The sequence below is a fragment of the Dermacentor variabilis genome, chromosome 9 (assembly GCF_050947875.1).
Source record: "Dermacentor variabilis isolate Ectoservices chromosome 9, ASM5094787v1, whole genome shotgun sequence".
Lineage (NCBI taxonomy): Eukaryota > Metazoa > Arthropoda > Arachnida > Ixodida > Ixodidae > Dermacentor > Dermacentor variabilis.
This window is the reverse complement of record NC_134576.1, coordinates 94,605,423-94,627,195: the sequence shown is the minus strand read 5'-3', so window position 1 is coordinate 94,627,195 and position 21,773 is coordinate 94,605,423. Positions and strand designations below refer to the sequence as shown.

The 21,773-nt window shown below is 44.6% G+C and overlaps 1 protein-coding gene across 2 annotated transcripts in view; it reads left to right on the top strand.

Moving 5' to 3' along the window:
* The first annotated feature begins 5,601 nt into the window (after positions 1 to 5,601).
* The window catches only part of LOC142557157 (phosphatidate cytidylyltransferase, mitochondrial), a 35,288-nt gene continuing 19,116 nt past the window's right edge, over positions 5,602 to 21,773 (top strand). The window contains exons 1-5 of one of the 2 annotated variants that reach the window (XM_075668815.1): positions 5,602 to 5,744; positions 5,957 to 6,132; positions 6,742 to 6,924; positions 9,237 to 9,329; positions 20,954 to 21,101. In XM_075668815.1, coding sequence (XP_075524930.1) covers positions 5,687 to 5,744; positions 5,957 to 6,132; positions 6,742 to 6,924; positions 9,237 to 9,329; positions 20,954 to 21,101 — 658 coding nt within the window. In that variant the 5' untranslated portion in view covers positions 5,602 to 5,686. Of the gene's footprint in view, positions 6,133 to 6,741; positions 6,925 to 9,236; positions 9,330 to 20,953; positions 21,102 to 21,773 lie in introns of both variants that reach the window. The other variant, XM_075668814.1, reaches the window with a different exon arrangement.

Here is a 21,773-nt window from a genome sequence, read left to right as displayed (position 1 = left end):
AAATAATAATCTTGGGCAAACTGAAAGCACACAATCGTTTACAGACGCTATCTCTTTACCGAATACGCACAGTGAACGCCACTGCGCGCGGTCGCCGCGATGGAGTCTCCCGAACCGGCTTCTTGCGTGAAAGGTAGGTAAACGCTGAGAGCAAACTATACGAAATCTGTTCTTATAGTGTTTGTATAACTAAATGGAGCGTAATAGAAAAAAGCCTCAATGCAGCGATCGCGCAGATTAGCAGCGACCGACTGCGCGTCTGCATGCTTGTCCGCGCACTGTTTCGCTTTCTCCGCGCGCGCGTTCTCGCACCGTGCCATGAGCTTTAGGCCGCAGAATATGAGCATTTGACAGTATACAAGCAACCATTGTTGCGTGGGAGCTATCAGAACTGTACAAAAATAATTTCATTGTAGAGACTTCGACGCCTACAGGGACTGTGATGTGCCGTCGCGACGATTCAATCTTTCTTTCTTCTAAATTCTTTGACCTTTCAATATTATTTCTCGAGTTGCGTCGCACTGTATGTTTATCGGTGTTCTCAGCGTTCAATATCCCGCTGCTCCTTTTTTTGTAATCCAGTGCATTAATTAACATTAACACAAACATGACCATGTGCCATGCTTTCTTTAAATGTGCTTCTTACCGCTGCCTTTCCACTCCACTGAACTTGCCAGTATCTGTAGCATCGACAAGTTGATAGACCAAACCGTCATGACATTAGTCGTGCAGCAGACTCGGGCGAGCGTCTCAGTGCGCGTCTTCAGAACATCGCAGACTGGGCGCCGTAGCAGAAATCTTCCTCGCGTCTGTGCTTACTGCATACCCGAGTTGTAGCCGATGACTGTATGCCGGTTTTATGTTTTGCGAGCCAAGCTTCACGCAGCTTCTTGTCCTGCGGCTACGTGTGAATAAGGCTGACGCCGGCCTCCGTTACGTGCGCCCGGCCCTGCGGCACCGAGCAGTAGCCTACCATGTTGCGCGCCTTCAAAGGCAGCCACTACCTATTGTAGTACTTTCAAGCGTTGTAAAGGAGACACTCGAAGCGGGAAAACTTCGCCACTAAATGAGGACCGCAGCGTACGAGGGAATTCAAACTCGTTTTCAGCTCGCTTCGGCACTCCCGAAGCAGCAGACGCGGCCGCTATGTCCACGTGATCCCTCCTAGCACGTCACGCCGACGGTGGCGCCAGCTTTTCCAGTGGTGGAGCTCGAGGCCAATACTTTCGCAAGATGCTTTAATGCGATTAAAATGTTGCTCCGGAAATGACCTGCCTGGTGTCATCGACATCATCGTATAGCGTCATGACTAAGCCATTATAGTCGTGACAGAGGAGGTTTAAGTAAATCTTTGCTCATGGCAATCTAAAAACATTGGTCATGACGCGTTGCGTAGTAGCAATAAGGCTAACTATGATGACGTTGCCCACAAAAGAAGGCTAGCATGTGTACTGTATTTCCTCTGACTGCATTGGCTTGTGGCAAAGAGAGAGAGAGAGAAATAAATTAGTGGATTTTACGTGCCAGAACCATGATCTCATATTGATGCACGCTGCATATTGGGGAGGACCCGGATTAATTTTGATTACGTGGGGGTTCTTAAACGTGCGACCGACGCACGGTACGAGCTTTTTCGCATTGCAACCCGCCGACATGCTGCCGCTGAGGCGGGGATCGAACCTGCGACCTAGAGCCACCGCGGCGTGTCGCATGCACGTGCCAGCTGCAGAAATCGCGGAAACGGAGCGTAGTCGATGTATCGTGACGTCACCACTCGGCCAACGGACTTTCGCCTGCTGCTTGTCCAGCTCTAAAAAAAGAAAGAAAGAAAGAAAAAAAATTGGAGGCTTATCAAGGTTAAGCCCAGTGGATGCGAAGGCTTAACCTTAGCGTATCCTTAGCGTTTGGAGGCATCTTGACCGCATACACGCCCGGCGCAAAGACGCTGGCGCGGTTGCGGGCACAGAGACTGACGCGACGGCGGGCGCGCGCCGCTTCATCCCTGGCGTGACGTCACATATCACGTGATGCAGCGATGGTGGCGCCGCCGCCGCGTCGCGCGCGACGGCGCGAACCGAAGCGTGGAGGCCTCCGCCGGGCGACGTCCGACGGCGCGATATGAGGCCCCATCTGCAGCCGGTGTGACGTCATCACGTGACGTCACATCATGTAATCTCACTTCAGGGTCAATGGTGGCCACCGCCGGGAGGCGACCGACGGCGCGATATGAGGCCCCATCTGCAGCCGGTGTGACGTCATCACGTGACGTCATGTCACGTGACCTACTTGAAGGTCAATGGTGGCCACCGCCGGGAGGCGACCGACGGCGCGATATGAGGCCCCATCTGCAGCCTGTGTGACGTCATCACGGGACGTCATGTCACGTGACCCCACTTCAGGGTCAATGGTGGCCACCGCCGGGCGTCGCGCGAAGGCCCGAAGCCTACGTTAATATGCTTCGCATAAAAATGGCCCCAAATACAGTGCGGAAGATAATGTGAAATCTGTGACGTAACACAGACTTCATTGGTGCCTCGGTACGAGCAGGATTTGCAGATATTATCTTTATGTTTTAATTGCTTATCAGTAGAAACCGGATGTCTAGGCGATAAAAAGAAATTCTGTCTTAGGCGCCTATAACCTGGTGCCATTGAACCTGGTGAAACCGGTGGCACTCTGAAAATTCTTTCCAAGTGGATTTACGCCTCGCGAGCTCACTGGCTGCAATTCGTAAAGTGCGATACGTGCGGTTAAGTAATTCATGACGAAATTAATTCCCCAATTTCTGTCAATTAGTCAATTGTGCATTTCTATTTCTCTTGCAAGTAACGTGCGCCTCTCTGAGCATAATCCAGTTCGATGATTACAATCGTGCTGCCGCTTGCGATTTTTGTAAAATCTGTACGGTCAGATTAAAAAAAAAACAAAAAAAAACATGCGGTATATTATTTCTGCAAATTGCCCATCTCATGGGGCATCATAGTAGTGTTGACAAACTCGGCGTTTAAAAGTTATTACAATCATTTGCTATATTGACTGCGCAATTCTGAATTAAGGTGGGGGTATAAGTATATATGGTAGAGGTCCTGGCCTTATTTCGGATATAAGGGAAAAGGTGCCTCAGGGTGCCCCAAATTATTTACGGCACCCAGAAGCATGCCGCTATTCTAGACTTTTGCGGACCGGGAACTTCGTTTGTAACGCGAAAAATGAAAAGTCGGAAATGTAATATCAGTATACACCTACCTCACTTAGGGGGATTGGCCAAGATGCATGGATTCACCGCGCATCTTAACACTATTATCAGGATTAATTAAATCGTGAAGATTACACAATAAGCAAGACATAACTAAAGAGAGATGAAAAAAGCATTAAGAAACAAATGAACAATACCCTGAACAACTAAATCCCTAGGGTTCGCGGAGATAATAGAGTTTTAGAATAGGGGCCCCAATAGTTTGGGGCCCCAAAGAGCTTTGCGGTTGTTAGCGTTGGGGCACGTAGGAGTGAAGAGTTTTAGAATAGGGTTTGACGTTTGCGGATAGCGTCTTGCGCTGACAGCGCCACTACGGCGTCAAAGAAAAACTATTAGAAATAATTAAATAAAATATACCATTTTATAATAGGAATAATAATGTTTACTTGCGTGTATTCGCGTTTAAGTACAATTTAGAGGTTATTCTCTGTAAGCAGCAAACAATTAGTTGCGCTTAGTTTTGAGCAAACCAACTTTACTAGCCTTCACCAGCCAAGCTTAGCCGTGTTAGGCCTACGAGCCATAAAATCCACAATCGAATTCAAAATCAGCGGCGTCTAATGAGTCAATCTTCATAACACACGCTAGTTGAGAGAAAGCGATAACCACACTCACTTCTCCTAGCATGCGAACTTTACGCGTTACCGCGAATCGAACCCAGTTTTGTGCTAGGTTAGAGCCGTCGCTTCGATGGGTGCCGCCATGTTTGCCGACGCAAAGCTTTTGGGGCCGCTATTTGGGCTCCCGCTAAATCGGCGAAATAGCGTTCCCAACGCAAAACCCAAACGGAGTTTGCGTCTTGCGCATGCGCAGTGGCTTCGACGCTATTTCTTTGGGGCCCCAAAACGTTTGGGGCCCCTATTCTAAAACTCTCTGTGTGTTAGATTAGGGGACGCAAGCGGCTTGCGTCCCCTAATCTAACACTCTCTATTTTCTCCGCGAACCTAATTTCCTTGGCAATGCATATATAAGCCGCGGGGGTGAGCCGGCACAGAAGCCCCCCCAAAGATGAGCAGAACACCGGCGGAGTTCGAGGACGGGCAAGGCTGCTTCGGGATTTACAGTCCTCGTGAAATAAAACTAGCTGAGGGCAATCTAATGACCGAGGGCTCATAATTCATTGCGAAAGTGACAAAATGGAGTCCAAGATAGCCGGACCAGATTTGTGCATGTCTAAACTTAGGGGTAGAACTCGACAGCCTAGTCTCGTCAATTCAATCTCCAACGGACGTATTTTACAGAAGTCGCTGCTGTAAGGAAACGGTAAGTGCTGTATTCCACTAGATATCACCCGATGGTGCGGTTAAAAGAGCGCACGTGCGAAACCTGACCTATGCTATATATATATATATATATATATATATATATATATATATATATATATATATATATATATATATATATATATATGTGTGTGTGTGTGTGTGTGTGTGTGTGTGTGTGTGTGTGTGTGTGTGTGTGTGTGTGTGTGTGTGTGTAACCCATCACCGGAAGGGGAGAAAACACAAGCAAAGGCAAGTCAAACTACGTAGTCAAGCTATATAGACAAGCCCGCCATTTCGTCAAAAAATAGGCCTTTGTGTCTAGGAACGGCTTCCGCGAACATTTAATAGCGAAAATAACAAGGAATTTAAGAGCGCGTTCTTAAATGTTCCATAGACAACGCCCAGTCCGCACAGGAACGCGTTCTTAAATTCGTTATTATTTTCGTTATTAAATGTTCGAGCAAGTCGCCCCAGAACTCATACTCAACGTAAGATATGGCCACTGTAAGCACAAGGTTTCTAATATACGCATATCACAATGATCGGACGCTGCAATAGCAACGATAGCGCAAAGATAACGAATCCCATAATTACAACCGCGGCTGTCATGGATATGTTGCAGTTAGCGCAAGGCTGTGCTGCTAAGGGTTACGCCAGGAACATCGGAGTAAAGTCTGGGATCCGGTTTATAATCCTAGCTGTCTTCACAAACTACAAGAAAAAAAAAGAATAAGAAAAGAGATCTTCAAGCCAAGTTTCGTCCTTGTCTTCTGTTGACCCATTACCCAACATCAACCTTTCGTGTCCAAATCTAATTGTACCAGACGTTCAGCGCGGAAAAATAAGCGACGCGTTCTTTTCGTTGTAAGCTCTGGCGTGCAGAAATGACCGACTAAATTACGATCTCTGGACGCACAAATATAGCCACAACCTCACTCTAGCTGACAACCTAACACCCATTTAACGTTTATCTTTATTTTGTTTATAACCTACGGTATGGGCTTCGTTACCCAGCAGGCACGATATCTCGCGCGCCGGCTCGAGACGAATGGCCCCTTCGGCGAGATCGCACGCATATGATCCAGGAGTTGTCACTTATCAGCCGGACATAGGACATAGCGCCACGCCGCGCGTCGCGCACCGATAAGCGTTCAGTCGCGCGGATATGTGTCAACGAGCGTCCGTGTTCTGCCCTACATCGTCGAACATCACGGTCAATCACGGTAACCATCACGATGCGATGCGGCAGCGTGTACTACTGGCACTGGACGGTCACCTGATCCCTGTTCGAAGCCAATGAATATTGCCGCGATTCTTGATAGGCCCGCGTCCGCATTTCCCTTCTGCGTAGCTGCACTTATGGCGAGGAAAAGAGGCGCCAAACGAGTGAGAGCAATCGAAACCTCTTCCAAGCAGTTCGTTTCACCTTGCGCAGGCTACGAAAAGCCGCCGCCAGGGGGCGACAGACCGCGCCTCAAGATGGCGGCGTCCGCGAGAGTTGTCGACCCAGCGTCATGGTCGAGAATGCTAAGTATATTCCCTGGAAAGTTCTCGTTTGCCTTTTGCTATGGCTCCGCCGCGTTTCCCCAAAAGGGCGTCGCGCAGACGAAGGTAAGTTATCCTTTTACTTTGATCCTTTTAAAAGTTTTTGTAAAAGCGCACTGCGCACATGCCGTCGAGCTTCGCTGGTCGCATAGTGCGACTTTAAACAGTAACAGTGCGCTGTTTCCTCATCGCAGATAGTAGTGTCACGCTTCCGTATGGAGCCGCAAACAGCTGTGAATGCCGAACGTTAACGCGCACGATTGCCAGCATGCTGTTGATTCTTTCAATATAACGGGTGTGGTTAGCAGACGACTTTTACTCGCATATGAGTTCGATTCGAGGTGTTATTTCACGTTAAAGTCCATTTTCCAGTTAAATTTGTTTGGTAAAGCACCGTTATTTCCTTCGCGCCATGTCGTCGGGATGCAACGAGATTTAAAAAAAAAGAAAGAGATAGATACAGCCAGTTGTGCGATCAGCTTCGTTCGTTGAACTTTGATGACCCTTCGCGACGCCTGTCCTGACCTTTCCATTGAGCCATGCGTGCCTTCGATCGTGTGTCGTCATTTATTTAAACGCGCTCGCGTTCGACGCGGAAACCTCTAATGGCGACTCGAGTACTGTTGCGTATTTTAGAAAGCCTCAAACATGGTGTGACGCCTCTGGACCTCGCAGAGCAACATGCTGGACGTAATCTTCGCCGTGGACGACCCGCTGTCGTGGCACAGGGAAAACTTGAAGCAGAATTGGAGGCACTACTCTTTCCTGAGGTACGGCGGGCCATACCTCGTGAACAAAGTGCAGATGGACTTCGGCGCCTATGTTTACTACAACACGTTCGTGCCGTACGATGATGGGGTAAGTCATGGCGGCTCTTGCCCGAAGCTGTACTGTCACCGCATATTGCCAACACTGTTTTAGCAAATACGTCCACAACCAGCGTAGCTGATGAATGCATAAATTCGTTGGGTGACCGTCTCCCTGCGTGCGGCTACCTCTCTTTAATTGTTGTACTTTCAGTCTGTGCAAGGAGAGCTTCGTCGGATGGGCATATTTACAGTAACACTGCTTTCAAGTGCAGCTCTGACAGTGGCAACTTCGAACCTAGTATATACGTGAAGTAAAAACATTCTTACCTGCGCTGCTGACGACTATAGTTAGAACAGGCAAAAAACAAAATGAAACCTGGAGGTTCTCTTTGTGCCTTGTGAATGAGTTTTGCAGCACTCTGCGTATTTGACAACACATATTTGACATTGCAATGATACAACCTGCCTCGACACAATCCGCTTCATGCTGTGTTGACACTGTGATTGCCAACCCTCTTTTGTGAAATGTCGGGGCCATGTAGGAGAACACTATATACTATTCCTGCCGTGTAATGCCGCAATCAGTAATCCTTCTCGGCTTTCACCTGTTAAAGCAATCATGGCAAGTTTGTAGGGCTGGAAGTTGTGTAATTTTCTTATTAACAGCTTTTAAATAACACCTTAGTCCGCGGCACATGCACCTGTGGTTAGCAGACATGACGCACATTGCTTCCAAGATGTTCAGTGTGCCGCGGACGCTGCCTGATCTCAGATGTCATGCTGATTCTATAGTGTATGCCGATGAGCCACGCTGGTTCTCAACCCTCTAAATTCAACATAATTTCCGGAGACTGCTAATGAGAGGATTTTTTTTTTCGGTATCAGAAACATCTTTTTCTGCAAGCTTTTCATGATGCACGCACTTTTATTTAAGATCTAAAATTTTGCTTGGAGGTGGCAATAAATCTACGTTATCTCAAACTTTGAAAAATTTTATTCCATGTGACCTTTCACACTCTGGCCAAACTGCTTGCCATCCTCCAAGGGCAGTTGCAGTCGTCCGAATGAGGCTGAGTCACACATTCATTGCCCATCTCCTTTAGTTTTCCTAATGTTGGGTTATAAAGGGTAGCACAAGAGATGGCACACTCCATTGATGATCTTCAATAATGTGTACAGCCCTCTAAGTCAAAAGTTGCTGAAAGCACTCTGAGCATGGTTATTTTTATTCTGTAGTGATTTGTAGTGACCTTTGCACTGATGCTGCATAGCCAAGCACTTGTCGCCACATTTGAAATCTGTGTTCATTAAACGGGTCCTTGCAGAGGTAATGATGATCATGATAAGCAAACTTTCATAACCACATGTGAGCCAAATGTTATTCCAGTGCAGGAATCTGGGAGCCTCCATCTTTGCTCAAGAAACTGCCCTGACCTTTCCTCTAACTACTTTATGCAAGAGTAAACTGGTAACCTACTGGGCAGGTTTCTTTAAAGCTGAGCAGTGCCTGTGGCAAAAGCAGAAAGATTCAACACTGAAAGGCCAGTGGCACTATCTGGTGGCAGATAATGGTATCATACTGCAGATACATTGCCTCCATGGTTGAAAGTGCACCACTTGATCTTGAGGTAGTGCTGGTACTAATTCTGTGGAGCATAGTGAGCATTGTTTCGCGCAGGCAAGCATGCGGATTTCAGTACCCTAGGTACTATGATAAGTGGTGAAAAACTGCGTGTTATTGGCAGCACAACATAATTCCATTGCCAATACCTCAATTAAAATCTTAAGCACTCAAAAAGGTTTTGTTGGGAAATATCAATAAGGAGACCCCCCTTTAATACCAGGCATATTTTGCAGTTACTGTCAAAGGTGCGGTAGGTTTACTTTAAAGGAAAAGCCACTTGTACATTTGTTCTGGTCGCTACACATACTGTTTCAACATCAACATTTAGCTAGAAACAATGCTAATAGGTATCTTTCCTGCTCTGACTGAAGTCAGTATAACAGGCTCTTACCTAGAAAATTGACATCGGAGATATTAGCCTGAAGTAAACCAATGTTTTGTTGTATGCTTCACGCTCATCTCCATTTTTGTATTTTTAAGAGAGAAATGAAGAGGGGAAGGCAGGTAGGTGTCGTATTTTTGAAGATTGTGAATGCTCTATGGTGTATTCCCCTGCTATGCGCGTCCTATAATTTGAGCATGCAGCAAATACCTTGAGGATAGCACTTGTCACTACGTTGTTGTGTTATGTGTAGTTGTGACTTTCTTCACCAATGCTGTTCACCTTGGACATGAGTTGCTTGGTTCATATTGAGGCCTATGCTGATACGTGTATGCTGATTGTTGCTTACTTGCAGTTGATGAAGTACGGAGTCATCAGCACAGACCGTCTTATCACGGATCTCCTGGACTGGGAGACACTCTACTTAAGCGGACGGTTACATAAACCGGTGAGTGCTGTTGTTTTAAGCAAGGTGCTATGGTGGGGCTTCTGTGAAGGTGAGGTCTTCATTCCTGGTTTTGGTGTCAAGGATGATATAATCTCACAGACACTTGCTTGCGAAGTCATTGCCATGGCTGGCTAATTATACTCTCTGCATACTATTGTAGTCGCCAATGGTCACCTATATCCTCATTTCTTGGGCCCTCTCTTGGAACAGTGACCATGGGTTTATGCTTGAGCTTCTGTGTGAGTTCATACTCCCAGCTACATATGTAACAAAAATGTCTGTGTTCTTGGATAGTTCCTTACATAAGCTATGCAAAAGAATGTGCTAGAATCTCCTTGCAACATTAGTGTATCAGTCAGCATGAATATTTATAGGTGGTGCATAAATTTGTCTACCTTTCATTCTTGTGATTACATATGCCCTTCTGGCTTCTCAAATTAACGTTTGCAAACATAATTTGTCACTACAAGTTAGCCATATTTGTTTCTTTTGGTCTACGACTGCTACAATGTTGAACTTTTTCAAACATTCCAATGGAAAAACATATACAGTGTCACCGCCAAGTGATCATCGTGATTTAATTATGCACATCCCCTGAAGTGTCATTGTTTGTTCATTCACTAAAACGTATGTGGTAAAATGGATTAATACTCAAGTATGCAATGCACCCAGCTGCAATAAAGAATCACTGTGATACAGGGATATGACAGATTTGAACCTGAAGAAAAATATAAAGACAGCCAGACTGTGCTTCCCCCAAAAATCCATCCCATATCACAGAAAGCCATTGTAGAAATATCAGTGGGCAATCAATGATTCCCACAATAGTTGGGGGATTGCACTGTGGCATTTCCTTCTGCTAACCTTAGCAGTACTAGCTCTTGTGGCGGTCTAATTGAGGTGACTGTATTGCCAATTAAAGTTTCTACTGTACCAGGCTTCAAGCTGGATTATGTGTTGGTACAAAGTGACCATTAGCTCAAAGTTAAAGAATGCAGATGCCGAACTGACCTCTGTAAAATGCCTTTTCTTTCCCCCAAAATAATTTCAGACTGGAACAAATTGCTTGAGGAGCTAGTGTCCATAACATCATATGATTCTTTTTTTTTTGCTTGCTGTGATGTCTTTATGTGTGACGATTTTGTTTTATTTCTGTCACAATGTTATTTCGTTTTCCTGCCACCAGCGCGTGGTGGTATTTTGCATACCTTTTAATTTTCACCTCCTACCCCCCGCCCACACCCACTGTGATGCCTGACAATGGTGCTGTGGGTATTATGATAAGTATAGAGGTCGTCAAGCATAGTAAACCACAGCTTTTGTCAAGAAAGGTGGTTAAGTAATTGACACTTTTACTCCCACTACTTCCTGAAGAGATTTATTGGTGGGATGGTTGGGGGGCAGGGTGGGACCATTGTTGTAAAAACAGTGCACTTGTAGACATCTGTAATTATAAGTTCACTTATGAAGCTTCTTTAGGAAAAAGAACTACACGCATTTATTTGATAATAGTATTCCCTATGGCAAACCACGCAATAAAAAATACGAAAAAAAAGAAAACAGGACAGTATGTGGTTGTGTTTGTGTTTGTCTTTCTTTTTTGGTGTGTGTGTGCACGAGACTACAAGTGTGCTGCCTTTACAACAACATGTTATTACACTTGCTTAATATGGCACAGCAACAAGAAAAACAAACATAATGTGAATATAAACAACATGGCGTTATAACTGTCGTTCATCTTTTCCTTTCCATAGCTGTGTTGAATAATAGGCAATTTGTAAGCAGACATTCTTTATTAGTGTGCATTTGTTGCATTAAGTGTTTTGCATGTAAACATTCCTTGTCATCCTGTGTGTGCTGTCTCCTCTTTGCAAAGGTGCTAAGAGCTGCGGTTCCCTGACCATATCACACGACTGAGACTAGTGACTATTTTCTAAAAGCCACAAGATATCTTTCTTTTTTTTTTGCAGATACAGGCAAAACCACTTATACTTATAACTTATAACCACTTATAATATAACTTATATATATAACTTATAACCACTTATAACTTATAACCACTTATAACGATCTATTGGTTTTAACGACCACATTTCACTGCATTCACAATTTTCCGACGCTGCCTAATGAAACTGCGCCCAGATATAACAAATGTTTTCAACAGCTCCATACTGTTACAACAAACAATTCAATATCGTGCAAAGTTCTGGAGCATGGAATTGCGACCGAACTGGGCACACGGCAGCGTGCCCCCCACTCCATTCCAACAATGACATAGACATGGTTGCCGAGATGAGTGAGCACCGCGTGTGCATTTCAGAAGCCATGAAGAAAGTCACTCGCTTTTAACGTTTTCAACTATGTGCTAGGGTAACCATGCTTTCAAGGCATGCCTTCAGTATGCTTCAGGGCATGCTGAAGACATTTTGTCCGCACTGGCAAAATAAGGCGCAGTATTTAGGTGGTGGTGACTTCTAGTATCAGATGGTTTAGCAGGAGTTAGATAATTATTTGAAGAGATTCGGCAAGAAGAGCTAATAATGCAATGCAGAAACTTGAGTGATTGCATGCATCAGCAATCTTGAGAGCGGTTGCAAGCCAACTAATCGAGGAATAATCAATTAAGACCAATTATGTAATTAGGCAGAATGCAATAAATAATCTGAGTATCTTCAAGCAATGGCAAACAATGTTGCCTTGGTTCTGTCCAGATGCGTGAAATTTGTGTATATTTAAATCTTGGTGCATAACAGTTGGGACACCCTGTGTACACAGCAATTATATTCTTTAAAGAGGAGGAGCCAGCGAACTAACAATTATTTCTAATGGTATGGACAGACTATGACTAGAGAATGACTATGTTGCTGTATGTTCACCTCGCTTCAAACTGCTTTGCGTGCTTTTTGACCTCGAAAAAAACCTGCAGACTTCCGTGACCCCTCTGGCAGTCTTTCATCAACGGCGTGTGAAATGCACGTGAATGATATGTATCTCAGTATTGCTTCTCTTTCCAGTAGGCCATACTTTCAATCCATTAAAAAAACTGTTCTAATAATTTACAACATTTATTAGGGATTGAAACATCACTACTTGCATGCAGAAGTCTTAAATATGTATAATTCACTCAGTAATCGAAATGAAAATAAGCCGAATTCACTCAAAATCAGAATCAGTAGCAGTCATGATCAGCAGTGCTTATACTCGAACTCACAGTAAAAGAGACCCGCTATCTCGTTTCGGGCCTGTGAAAGTGAATGTCCAGCGAAGCTGTTGAAAACCACCACTACAACTGGTGAGTGGGGTATACAATGCTCTATTGCATTAGAGTAATGGTAGTAAGAGTAATTTAGAGTAATGGGAGAAATGGTAATTTTGACAGCACTCCATCGCTGGTCGCATTGCCGTTTCATTTATGCTTTGCCACTCCTCGTATTACCGCTGCTCCTCAGGAGTCTTAACTATGCATTGCCTGCACATAGCGGGGCTGCAACAACAATGAAATCAGTTGCTAGGCTGGTTCTCTTATATACGAAAGGCCAGTGATGACACACCCCACATTGCAAGCTGCCGTAGTCGCAGATGCTTCCGCAAGAGCAATCTTTACTGGAAAACGTATGCAGGGAGTGCTACATGCTTTGTTATCAGGAGCACTTTGTCATCAATTATGTGGTTTGGATGCTTGTTTTGAGTTTGTTCCTTATTGAAATGAATGCTGGTCTGCATTTTGTTTATGTTATTCGAAAGGCTATATGCACATTTCGCTCCACTTTTCCGAGTGCTTGAAGCCTGCCTCACCTCTGCCACGGGTTGGTCCGGTATTGCACATCCTCTGGGAACACCTCACGCTTTTTAACACGGATGCGGACACGAAAAATGCTTACTACTGAGCGGTTAACAGCTTTGCTCTAAAAAAAGAAGCTGCAGTTTTAACGGAGAGGCGAAGCAGTATTAGTAACACTTGTACCTGAAGAAACGTTGCGTGACTTTGAAGAATTCTTCAATGAAGTGACGGCCTTATGCGAGTATTTACAAGGCCTCATAAAAGGAGACAGTTCAGCCCGAGTTCTCTCGCACCACCCAGAAACTGGCGTCACTTGGTGGTGTAATCTTCCTTCATGTGATTGCCTTATACCATTAAAGGTAATATATATATATATATATATATATATATATATATATTGTAGAGAAGGAATAGAACAACATAGTGGCTCGTCCTCTCCAGCGCTTTCTAGTGGGTCACCCTCTTGACCATTCCCCCACTCACCGAGTGGTCAACGTCACGCAATAAAGAGCAACGGCTCAATGACCGCTGCTGCTGTAACTCTTCATCATCATCATCATCATAATCATCATCAGCCTGGTTTCGCCCACTGCAGGGCAAAGGCCTCTCCCATACTTCTCCAACTACCCCGGTCATGTACTCATTGTGGCCATGTTGTCCCCGCAAACTTCTTAATCTCATCCGCCCACCTAACTTTCTGCCGCCCTCTGCTATGCTTCCCTTCCCTTGGAATCCATTCCATAACTCTTCCCTCCCTCTTACCCTCCCTCTTCCCTCTTCATTACATGTCCTGCCCATGACCATTTCGTTTTCATGATTTCAACTTAAGATGTCATTAACTAGCGTTTGTTCCCTCACCCAATCTGCTCTTTTCTTATCCCTTAATGTTACACCTATCATTTTTCTTTCCATAGCTCGTTGCGTCATCCTCAATTTAAGTAGAACCCTTTTCGTAAGCCTCCAGGTTTCTGCCCCGTACGTGACTATTGGTAAGACACAGCTGTTATAAACTTTTCTCTTGAGGGATAATGGCAACCTGCTGTTCATGATCTGAGAATGCCTGCCAAACGCTCCCCAGCCCATTCTTATTCTTCTGATTATTTCCGTCTCATGATACGGATCCGCCGTCACTACCTGCCCTAAGTAGATGTATTCCCTTACCACTTCCAGTGCTTCGCTACCTATCGTAAACTGCTGTTCTCTTCCGAGTCTGTTAAACAATAATTTAGTTTTCTGCAGATTAATTTTCAGACCCACCCTTCTGCTTTGCCTCTCCAGGTCAGTGAGCATGCATTGCAGTTGGTCCCATGAATTACTAAGCAAGGCAATATCATCAGCGAATCGCAAGTTACTAAGGTATTCTCCATTAACTCTTATCCCCAATTCTTCCCAATCCAGGTCTCTGAATACCTCCTGTAAACACACTGTGAATAGCATTGGAGAGATCGTATCTCCCTGCCTGACGCCTTTTTTTATTGGGATTTTATTTTTTTTTATGGAGGACTACGGCGGCTGTGGAGCCGCTATAGATGTCTTTCAGTATTTTTACATACGGCTCGTGTACACCCTGATTCCGCAATGCCTCCATGGCTGCTGAGGTTTCGACTGAATCAAACGCTTTCTCATAATCAATGAAAGCTATATATAAGGGTTGGTTATATTCCGCACATTTTTCTATCACCTGATTGATAGTGTGAATATGGTCTATTGTTGAGCAGCCTTTACGGAATCCTGCCTAGTCCTTTGGTTGACGGAAGTCTAAGGTGTTCCTGATTCTATTTGCAATTACCTTAGTAAATACTTTGTAGGCAATGGACAGTAAGCTGATCGGTCTATAATTTTTCAAGTCTTTGGCGTCCCCTTTCTTATGGATTAGGATTATGTTAGCGTTTTTCCAAGATTCCGGTACGCTCGAAGTCATGAGGCATTGGGTATACAGGGTGGCCAGTTTCTTTAGAACAATCTGCCCACCATCCTTCAACAAATCTGCTGTTACCTGATCCTCCCCAGCTGCCTTCCCCCTTTTCATAGCTCCCAAGGCTTTCTTTACTTCTTCTGGCATTACCTGCGGGATTTCGAATTCCTCTAGACTATTCTCTCTCATTATCGTCCTGGGTGCCACTGGTACTGTATAAATCTCTATAGAACTCCTCAGCCACTTGAACTATCTCATCCATATTAGTAATGATATTGCCAGCTTTGTCTCTTAACGCATACATCTGATTCTTGCCAATTCCTAGTTTCTTCTTCACTGCTTTTAGGCTTCCTCCGTTCCTGAGAGCATGTTCAATTCTATCCATATTATACTTTCTTATGTCAGCTGTCTTACGCTTGTTGATTAACTTCGAAAGTTCTGCCAGTTCTATTCTAGCTGTAGGGTTAGAGGCTTTCATACATTGTCGTTTCTTGATGAGATCTTTCGTCTCCTGTGATAGCTTACTGCTATCCTGTCTAACGGAGTTACCACCGACTTCCATTGCACACTCCTTAATGATACCCACAAGATTGTCATTCATTGCTTCAACACTACGGTCCTCTTCCTGAGTTAAAGCCGAATACCTGTTCTGTAGCTTGATCTGGAATTCCTCTGTTTTCCCTCTTACCGCTAACTCATTGATAGACTTCTTATGTACCAGTTTCTTCCGTTCCCTCCTCAGGTATATGCTAATTCGAGTTCATACCATCTTATGGTCACTGCAGCGCACCTTGCTGAGCACGTCCACATCTTGTATGATGCCAGGGTTAGCGCAGAGTATGAAGTCTATTTCATTTCTAGTCTTGCCGTTCGGGCTCCTCCATGTCCACTTTCGGCTATCCCGCTTGCAGAAGAAGGTATTCATTATCCGCATATTATTCTGTTCCGCGAACTCTACTAATAACTCTCCCCTGCTATTCCTAGTACCTATGCCATATTCCCCCTCTGCCTTGTCTCCAGCCTGCTTCTTGCCTACCTTGGCATTGAAGTCGCCCATTAGTATAGCGTATTTTGTTTTGACTTTACCCATCGCCGATTGCATGTCTTCATAGAAGCTTTCGACTTCCTGGTCATCATGACTGGACGTAGGGGCGTAGACCTGTACAACCTTCATTTTGTACCTCTTATTAAGTTTCACAACAAGACCTGCCACCCTCTCGTTAATGCTATAGAATTCCTGTATGTTACCAGCTATATTCTTATGAATCAGGAATCCCACTCCTAGTTCTCGTTTCTCCGCTAAGCCCCGGTAGCACAGGATGTTCCCGCTTTTTAGCACTGTATATGCTTCTTTTGGCCTCCTAACTTCGCTGAGCCCTATTATATCCCATTTACTGCCCTCTAATTCCTCCAATAGCACTGCTAGACTCGCCTCACTAGATAATGTTCTAGCGTTAAACGTTGCCAGGTTCATATTCCAATGGTGGCCTGTCCGGAGCCAGGGATTGTTAGCTTTGCCACAATGTAATGATTTCGGCTGCAGAATGAGGATTCTTGGTGAGCAACATGTTGAAGGTGTCATCTTCAATACCTTTCAGTACATGGCTGATCCGATCAGACTCCACCATAGTCGAGTTCGCTTTCTTGCATACATTCAGGATATCTTCATTGTAACTGGTGAATTATTCACCCGGCTGCTGAGAGCGCAGCATACGAACAGCGGGGTGACCACCAAATATATCGACAAGGGCAGTCTTGAATGCGGACCAGGTCGGGAAGTCTGCATTGTGGTTGTTATACCATAGCCTGGCAACACCTGCGAGGTAGAACAGCACATTGTTCAGTTTGGCTGGTTCGTCCCACTTGTTATGCGTGTCAACACTCTCGTATGTGGTGAGCCAGTCCTCCACATCGGTGTCGGCCGCGCCAGCGAAGATGGCAGGGTCGCAGTGACGAGGTACACCAGGACACATGGTGAGTGCAGGGGGACGTGTTTGCTGGGAGGCGTCCTGAGGCATGGTAGATGGCATGGTACGGGGTCGAAGTTCCAGGGTGGGAGGTTTGAGGTCACAGCACTCTCCACCAAATGTTAAGGTGTTTATTTGGTCGAACTAGGAGCAGCCCCTGCGGCGACAGTGTCGGCAGAGCACGGACTCCGAATGCGAGCGGCATTCACGGGCAAAAGCGCTGAGAAGGACAACCCACTATATCGTTCCAATCTTTCTTCTCTACAATGTATGTGTGTGTGTGTGTGTGTGTGTGTGTGTGTGTGTGTGTGTGTGTGTGTGTGTGTGTGTGTGTGTGTGTGTGTGTGTGTGTGTAGCTACACATATACACGAACTTGGGTAGCAAGCTCTTTTCTAGCAGCCAGCTGCCGTCCGGTGGGATTTCCGAAGAGGTCAGTGAGCTTCTCCTTGAAAGCATCCCAGCTGGAGATCTCGTCCTTGTGTGTCCAGAACCGGACACGAGGAGTTCCATCCAAGTAGAATAGGGCATTCGCTAGCATAATGGTAGGGTCCCAGCGGTTGTTTTGGCTGACATGCTCATACAGGGTGAGCCAGTCCTGAACGTCAACATTATCTTGGCCGGAAAATATGCCAAGATCATGGGGGTTGGTAATCGTAACGTACGTGGTAGGTGGGGTTGCAGAAGTAGAAGCAGATGAGTTGTCATCACCGGGAGCCATTGCGGAAAGCAGGATGATGTGGCTGCCGTGGAGCTCCGTGGCGAGGACGGGGAACGGCACGCTCCACCAAAATGTTACGTGAACGAAGGAATAAGAACTGGAGACTATTTACAAAGTGTATTTACAAAGGATAATGCAGTGCTAGCCACTTCAGCCGACAGCTAGAGAGCTAGAGATCGTTCGTCGTCTTTGTCGGGGTGCCCGGGTGCATTGGCCACAAGAAACACGCAATATGCATGTATCAATATGACTGAGAAGAAAGGAAACTGAGTGCCCTACGTTTTTTAGTCATATCATAAAAATCCAACAAAGACACCAAGGACAGTGTTGCACACATAAGTGAACATGTGGGTTCGTGCCCCACCTGTGGCCAGTTGTTTTTTCACCCACTTTCATTTCCATTAATTTATCATTTTCCTTAATTCAATTAATAAGTCAATGCAGTTTCCCCCTTGCTGTCCTTGGTCTTTTTGTTTGTTGGCTTCGTATGATATGACTAATAAAAGTCGGGCTGTACCAATATCCAACTGCCGGTATCTGACTAATAAAAGTCTGATACCGGCAGCCCGATGTGCTGCGGCCACTCCGCTCACCTCTTGCCTTACAGACGGACATGATGTCGCATCGTGACATGTTGCCATTTGCTAGATTTGCAGCCCACAATGCAACAAGGGTGATTCATGGTGTTTGCGAAAAGAAACCTTGAGACCAACACTTGCTGCGTAGCTCGCGAGCATCGACACGAGGCAGAGAGCACAATCAGGCGACAGTTGCTGTTTGCCGGAAGTGCTTGAGTGTAGTGATAAATTGTCATTCTGTATGATCTTTCTTTTACTTTTTTTAGCAAAGCGAGTTAACCGATATTCCAACTCTTATTAGCAACATTTGTTCACCATAAATTTGGAAAAATTACTGATGATGCATTGTGGGTAGCCAGTTAGATCGCTCACCTGACTGGCATCGCGTGGACCCGCGACGTAGATGGTGACAGGGTGGCTGAAATTTCGGGGCAGTAGTGCCGCTTCGTTCGACAGCGGTGCACATTTTTAACTCCTTATAATAAATTACATGCTTTACGTGAAGTGCTTAAAGAAGGACCTACTTTAACAACTCAGTATGTTTGTACAAAATCCTCAATATTGTTTCAGGGTCTCTTTATTTATATTTTGCATTGTTTCTAGAAGTATGCGCAACATATGATGAAATAACCAAATAAGCTCTGTGAAGATCTGCAAGCAAAATAGATATGGAATCAAAAATTGCAATATCAATAATTTTATGTTATGGAATATTTTTGGGTTTCCTTCAAAGGGCTGTACGGAAATAACTTGTATCACCATCCTTACATTTTTCTTGAAATGACGTGACCTCCTTATGCATCACAAGCCATTATAATATGAAATTGTCATATGGTTGCCAAATCATTGGTTTGGTTATTATTATTATTATTATTATTATTATTATTATTATTATTATTATTATTATTATTATTATTAATATGTACTGTTGTCCCTCCCCCCCTTTATGTAATACCCATGTGAAGGGGTCTTTAAGGTATTAAAATGAAGTGAAGTGAAATTTTAGTCTGCATAAAAATAATACCTTTGATAGTGTAAATATACTGTGGAAAATTCTGTATTCATAATTGAGTGGATGCATGACGAAAATCTAGCAAGAATAGACCTTTCCTGATACACAAACAGAAAAAAATTCAAAGTACACCATCATTATCACTCGCCCGAAGCGACGCATGACCCAGCATGGCTTCTTGGCATGACCTCCGTAGATTAGGCAGCACCCACAGCCGGCGGTGGAAGGCTGAAAAATCTCGAAGGCAACATGCTGGGATTCGTATCATATCTGCTAACCATCAAATGCATGTGGCGCCTGCTTAGGTGTTATTCAAGTGTTGCTAATAAGAAAGTTAGGCAGTTACCAGCCCTGCAGCTTTGCCAAGATTTGCGATAGTATATACTTTTGTTGCAGTTGGCCTTTCAAGAAGGTTTAAGCTAAGGGCATGCTAGCAAGGAAAACCTGCTGACATTCAGAGGTATATTTGGAATTGCATCTGAGAGAGAGCTGTGCCCTACACTTCCGGAATAGCAGCAGTGGAGCATTCCCTATTTGAGGCTTATCCCATGTGGATGAAGAAGCATTAATCAGAGTGCAAGAAAATTGGTGCCGCAGAGTACAGTTAAACACACTTGGCCTTCTGTCGTTCAGTGTAATCCAAGGTTGCTCTACCGAGTTGACTGGCACACGTGTCACTGCGTTTTTTATATGATGTGATCACCGCCTTCAAGTGCCATGATGTTGCATTAATCCATAAGGCCATAGCGCACTTAGCGCAAGTTTCGTACTGGTCACGAAATTAGTTGTCCCATGCTGGAACAGCTGAAGTTTAATATTTTGTCATTAAATGTGAAACAGAGTTCATGAACAGGAGAAGGAAGGCAGACACAATGTTGGCTTCGATGATACGTATCAACTGGATCAACGTCAGACTCTCCTTCATGCTGTGGTTGCCTTGGTCAACATCTACCCATTGAAGCAACAAAGTCAGTCACCAAATTTTTTTATTTTGGTACTCTTGAAATTGAGGCACATTTAATTTTTATACAGTTATATACTGTTAGTATTCTGTATGTGCGAACTGCTGCTAATATTTGACACAGGTGGTCAATTGCGTTGTCGTGCCCACGCATTGTACCAACCATATTGTCACATGGCTGTGACTGTGCGTAGGCATACAGAGGTAGAGTAAACTGTAAACAGTTTCTTGGGTGAACCCGTGCACTGCAAACTAAGATACAGCTCAGCGATGGCAACAGTAACAAGTGCTAGGAGTATTCATTGAATTGAATGACAGCCACATGCATCTTGCTGCTTTTATAGATGCATCATTGAACCTTCCAGGTGCACTCATGACGATAAGGTAAATTCGAGTGCCACAATCACCTATTTGCAGTCTTCCTACAAACTGATACATGATGCGCCTGTCTCTTGGCATGGTACTACTACTCTCAAAAGTCTGGACTTATGTCATACTACAAGTGCATCCTTTCGCAACAGCCGCGTAGCAAAAGCGAATGAAACATGCGCAGCAGTGTACACTTGTAGTTTTGAAAACGAAGTGCTTGTTTTGGTGTCTGTGTGCTTATCCAGTATGGTCCTTTTAACATCTTAAAGGCCTTACCTAGTGAACCAATCTGACTATCGTCTCAGAACGGGTCGCTTCGCAGGTTCGAATCCTGCAAGAGCCAACAGCCGAGATTAAGCGCGCCATGAGCCTCAACTACATGACGGCCATACACACAGCGCTGCTCATGCTGCCGGACATCTTCACCGAGGAAGAGCTCTACCTCAAGATTGCGGGGCTCTCCTACGTAGGTATGCTTGCCTTTTGCTAGATATGTGTGGTAGTGTACTCTCAGAAATGAGACTTTGTAGCATGTGCAAGTGATTGCTAACTTTTTGACTGTCGGGTTTTCTAAAGCGAAGCTTTCTCAGCAAACCCTCCCAAAGGTTGGTGACCGTGGCTGTTGCTGCTGCTGCTGCTTTCTTGCTATTTGAATAGCTCAAAAGAGAACAGCACATATTTAATGAGTCACCTTATACGGATAGCCATCCGTGCTAACCCCACAGATGAGCTGGTGGTTGGCTCTATTCTCTATAGACTTGCACAGTGAAACAACAAACACAACCTAAATATTGTCACTGCAACAGATAAGGTATACAGTACAGCTTCAAATGCATAATTCTTGTATTAAGGGTAAATGTGGGTATTTGACTGAAAATATTTAAAACCTTTATTCTTCGAGGTATGGTGCTTGGAACTTGTACACATATGTAATATTATGCACTTATTTCAAATATGAGGTCCATTTTTGTTTATCTCCTTTGGTTCTAATTTTACGCAAATATCCTTTAATTATTTTCTCCAAAGATCTTCAACATATCTGATGCTTAGAGTTCACTAAATAGGGTATTAATGGCTTCTGTGTGATTCAAGGAATGCCGCAAGACCAGCCTTCTTGCTCTGCCTTACCTAGAACACGAGTT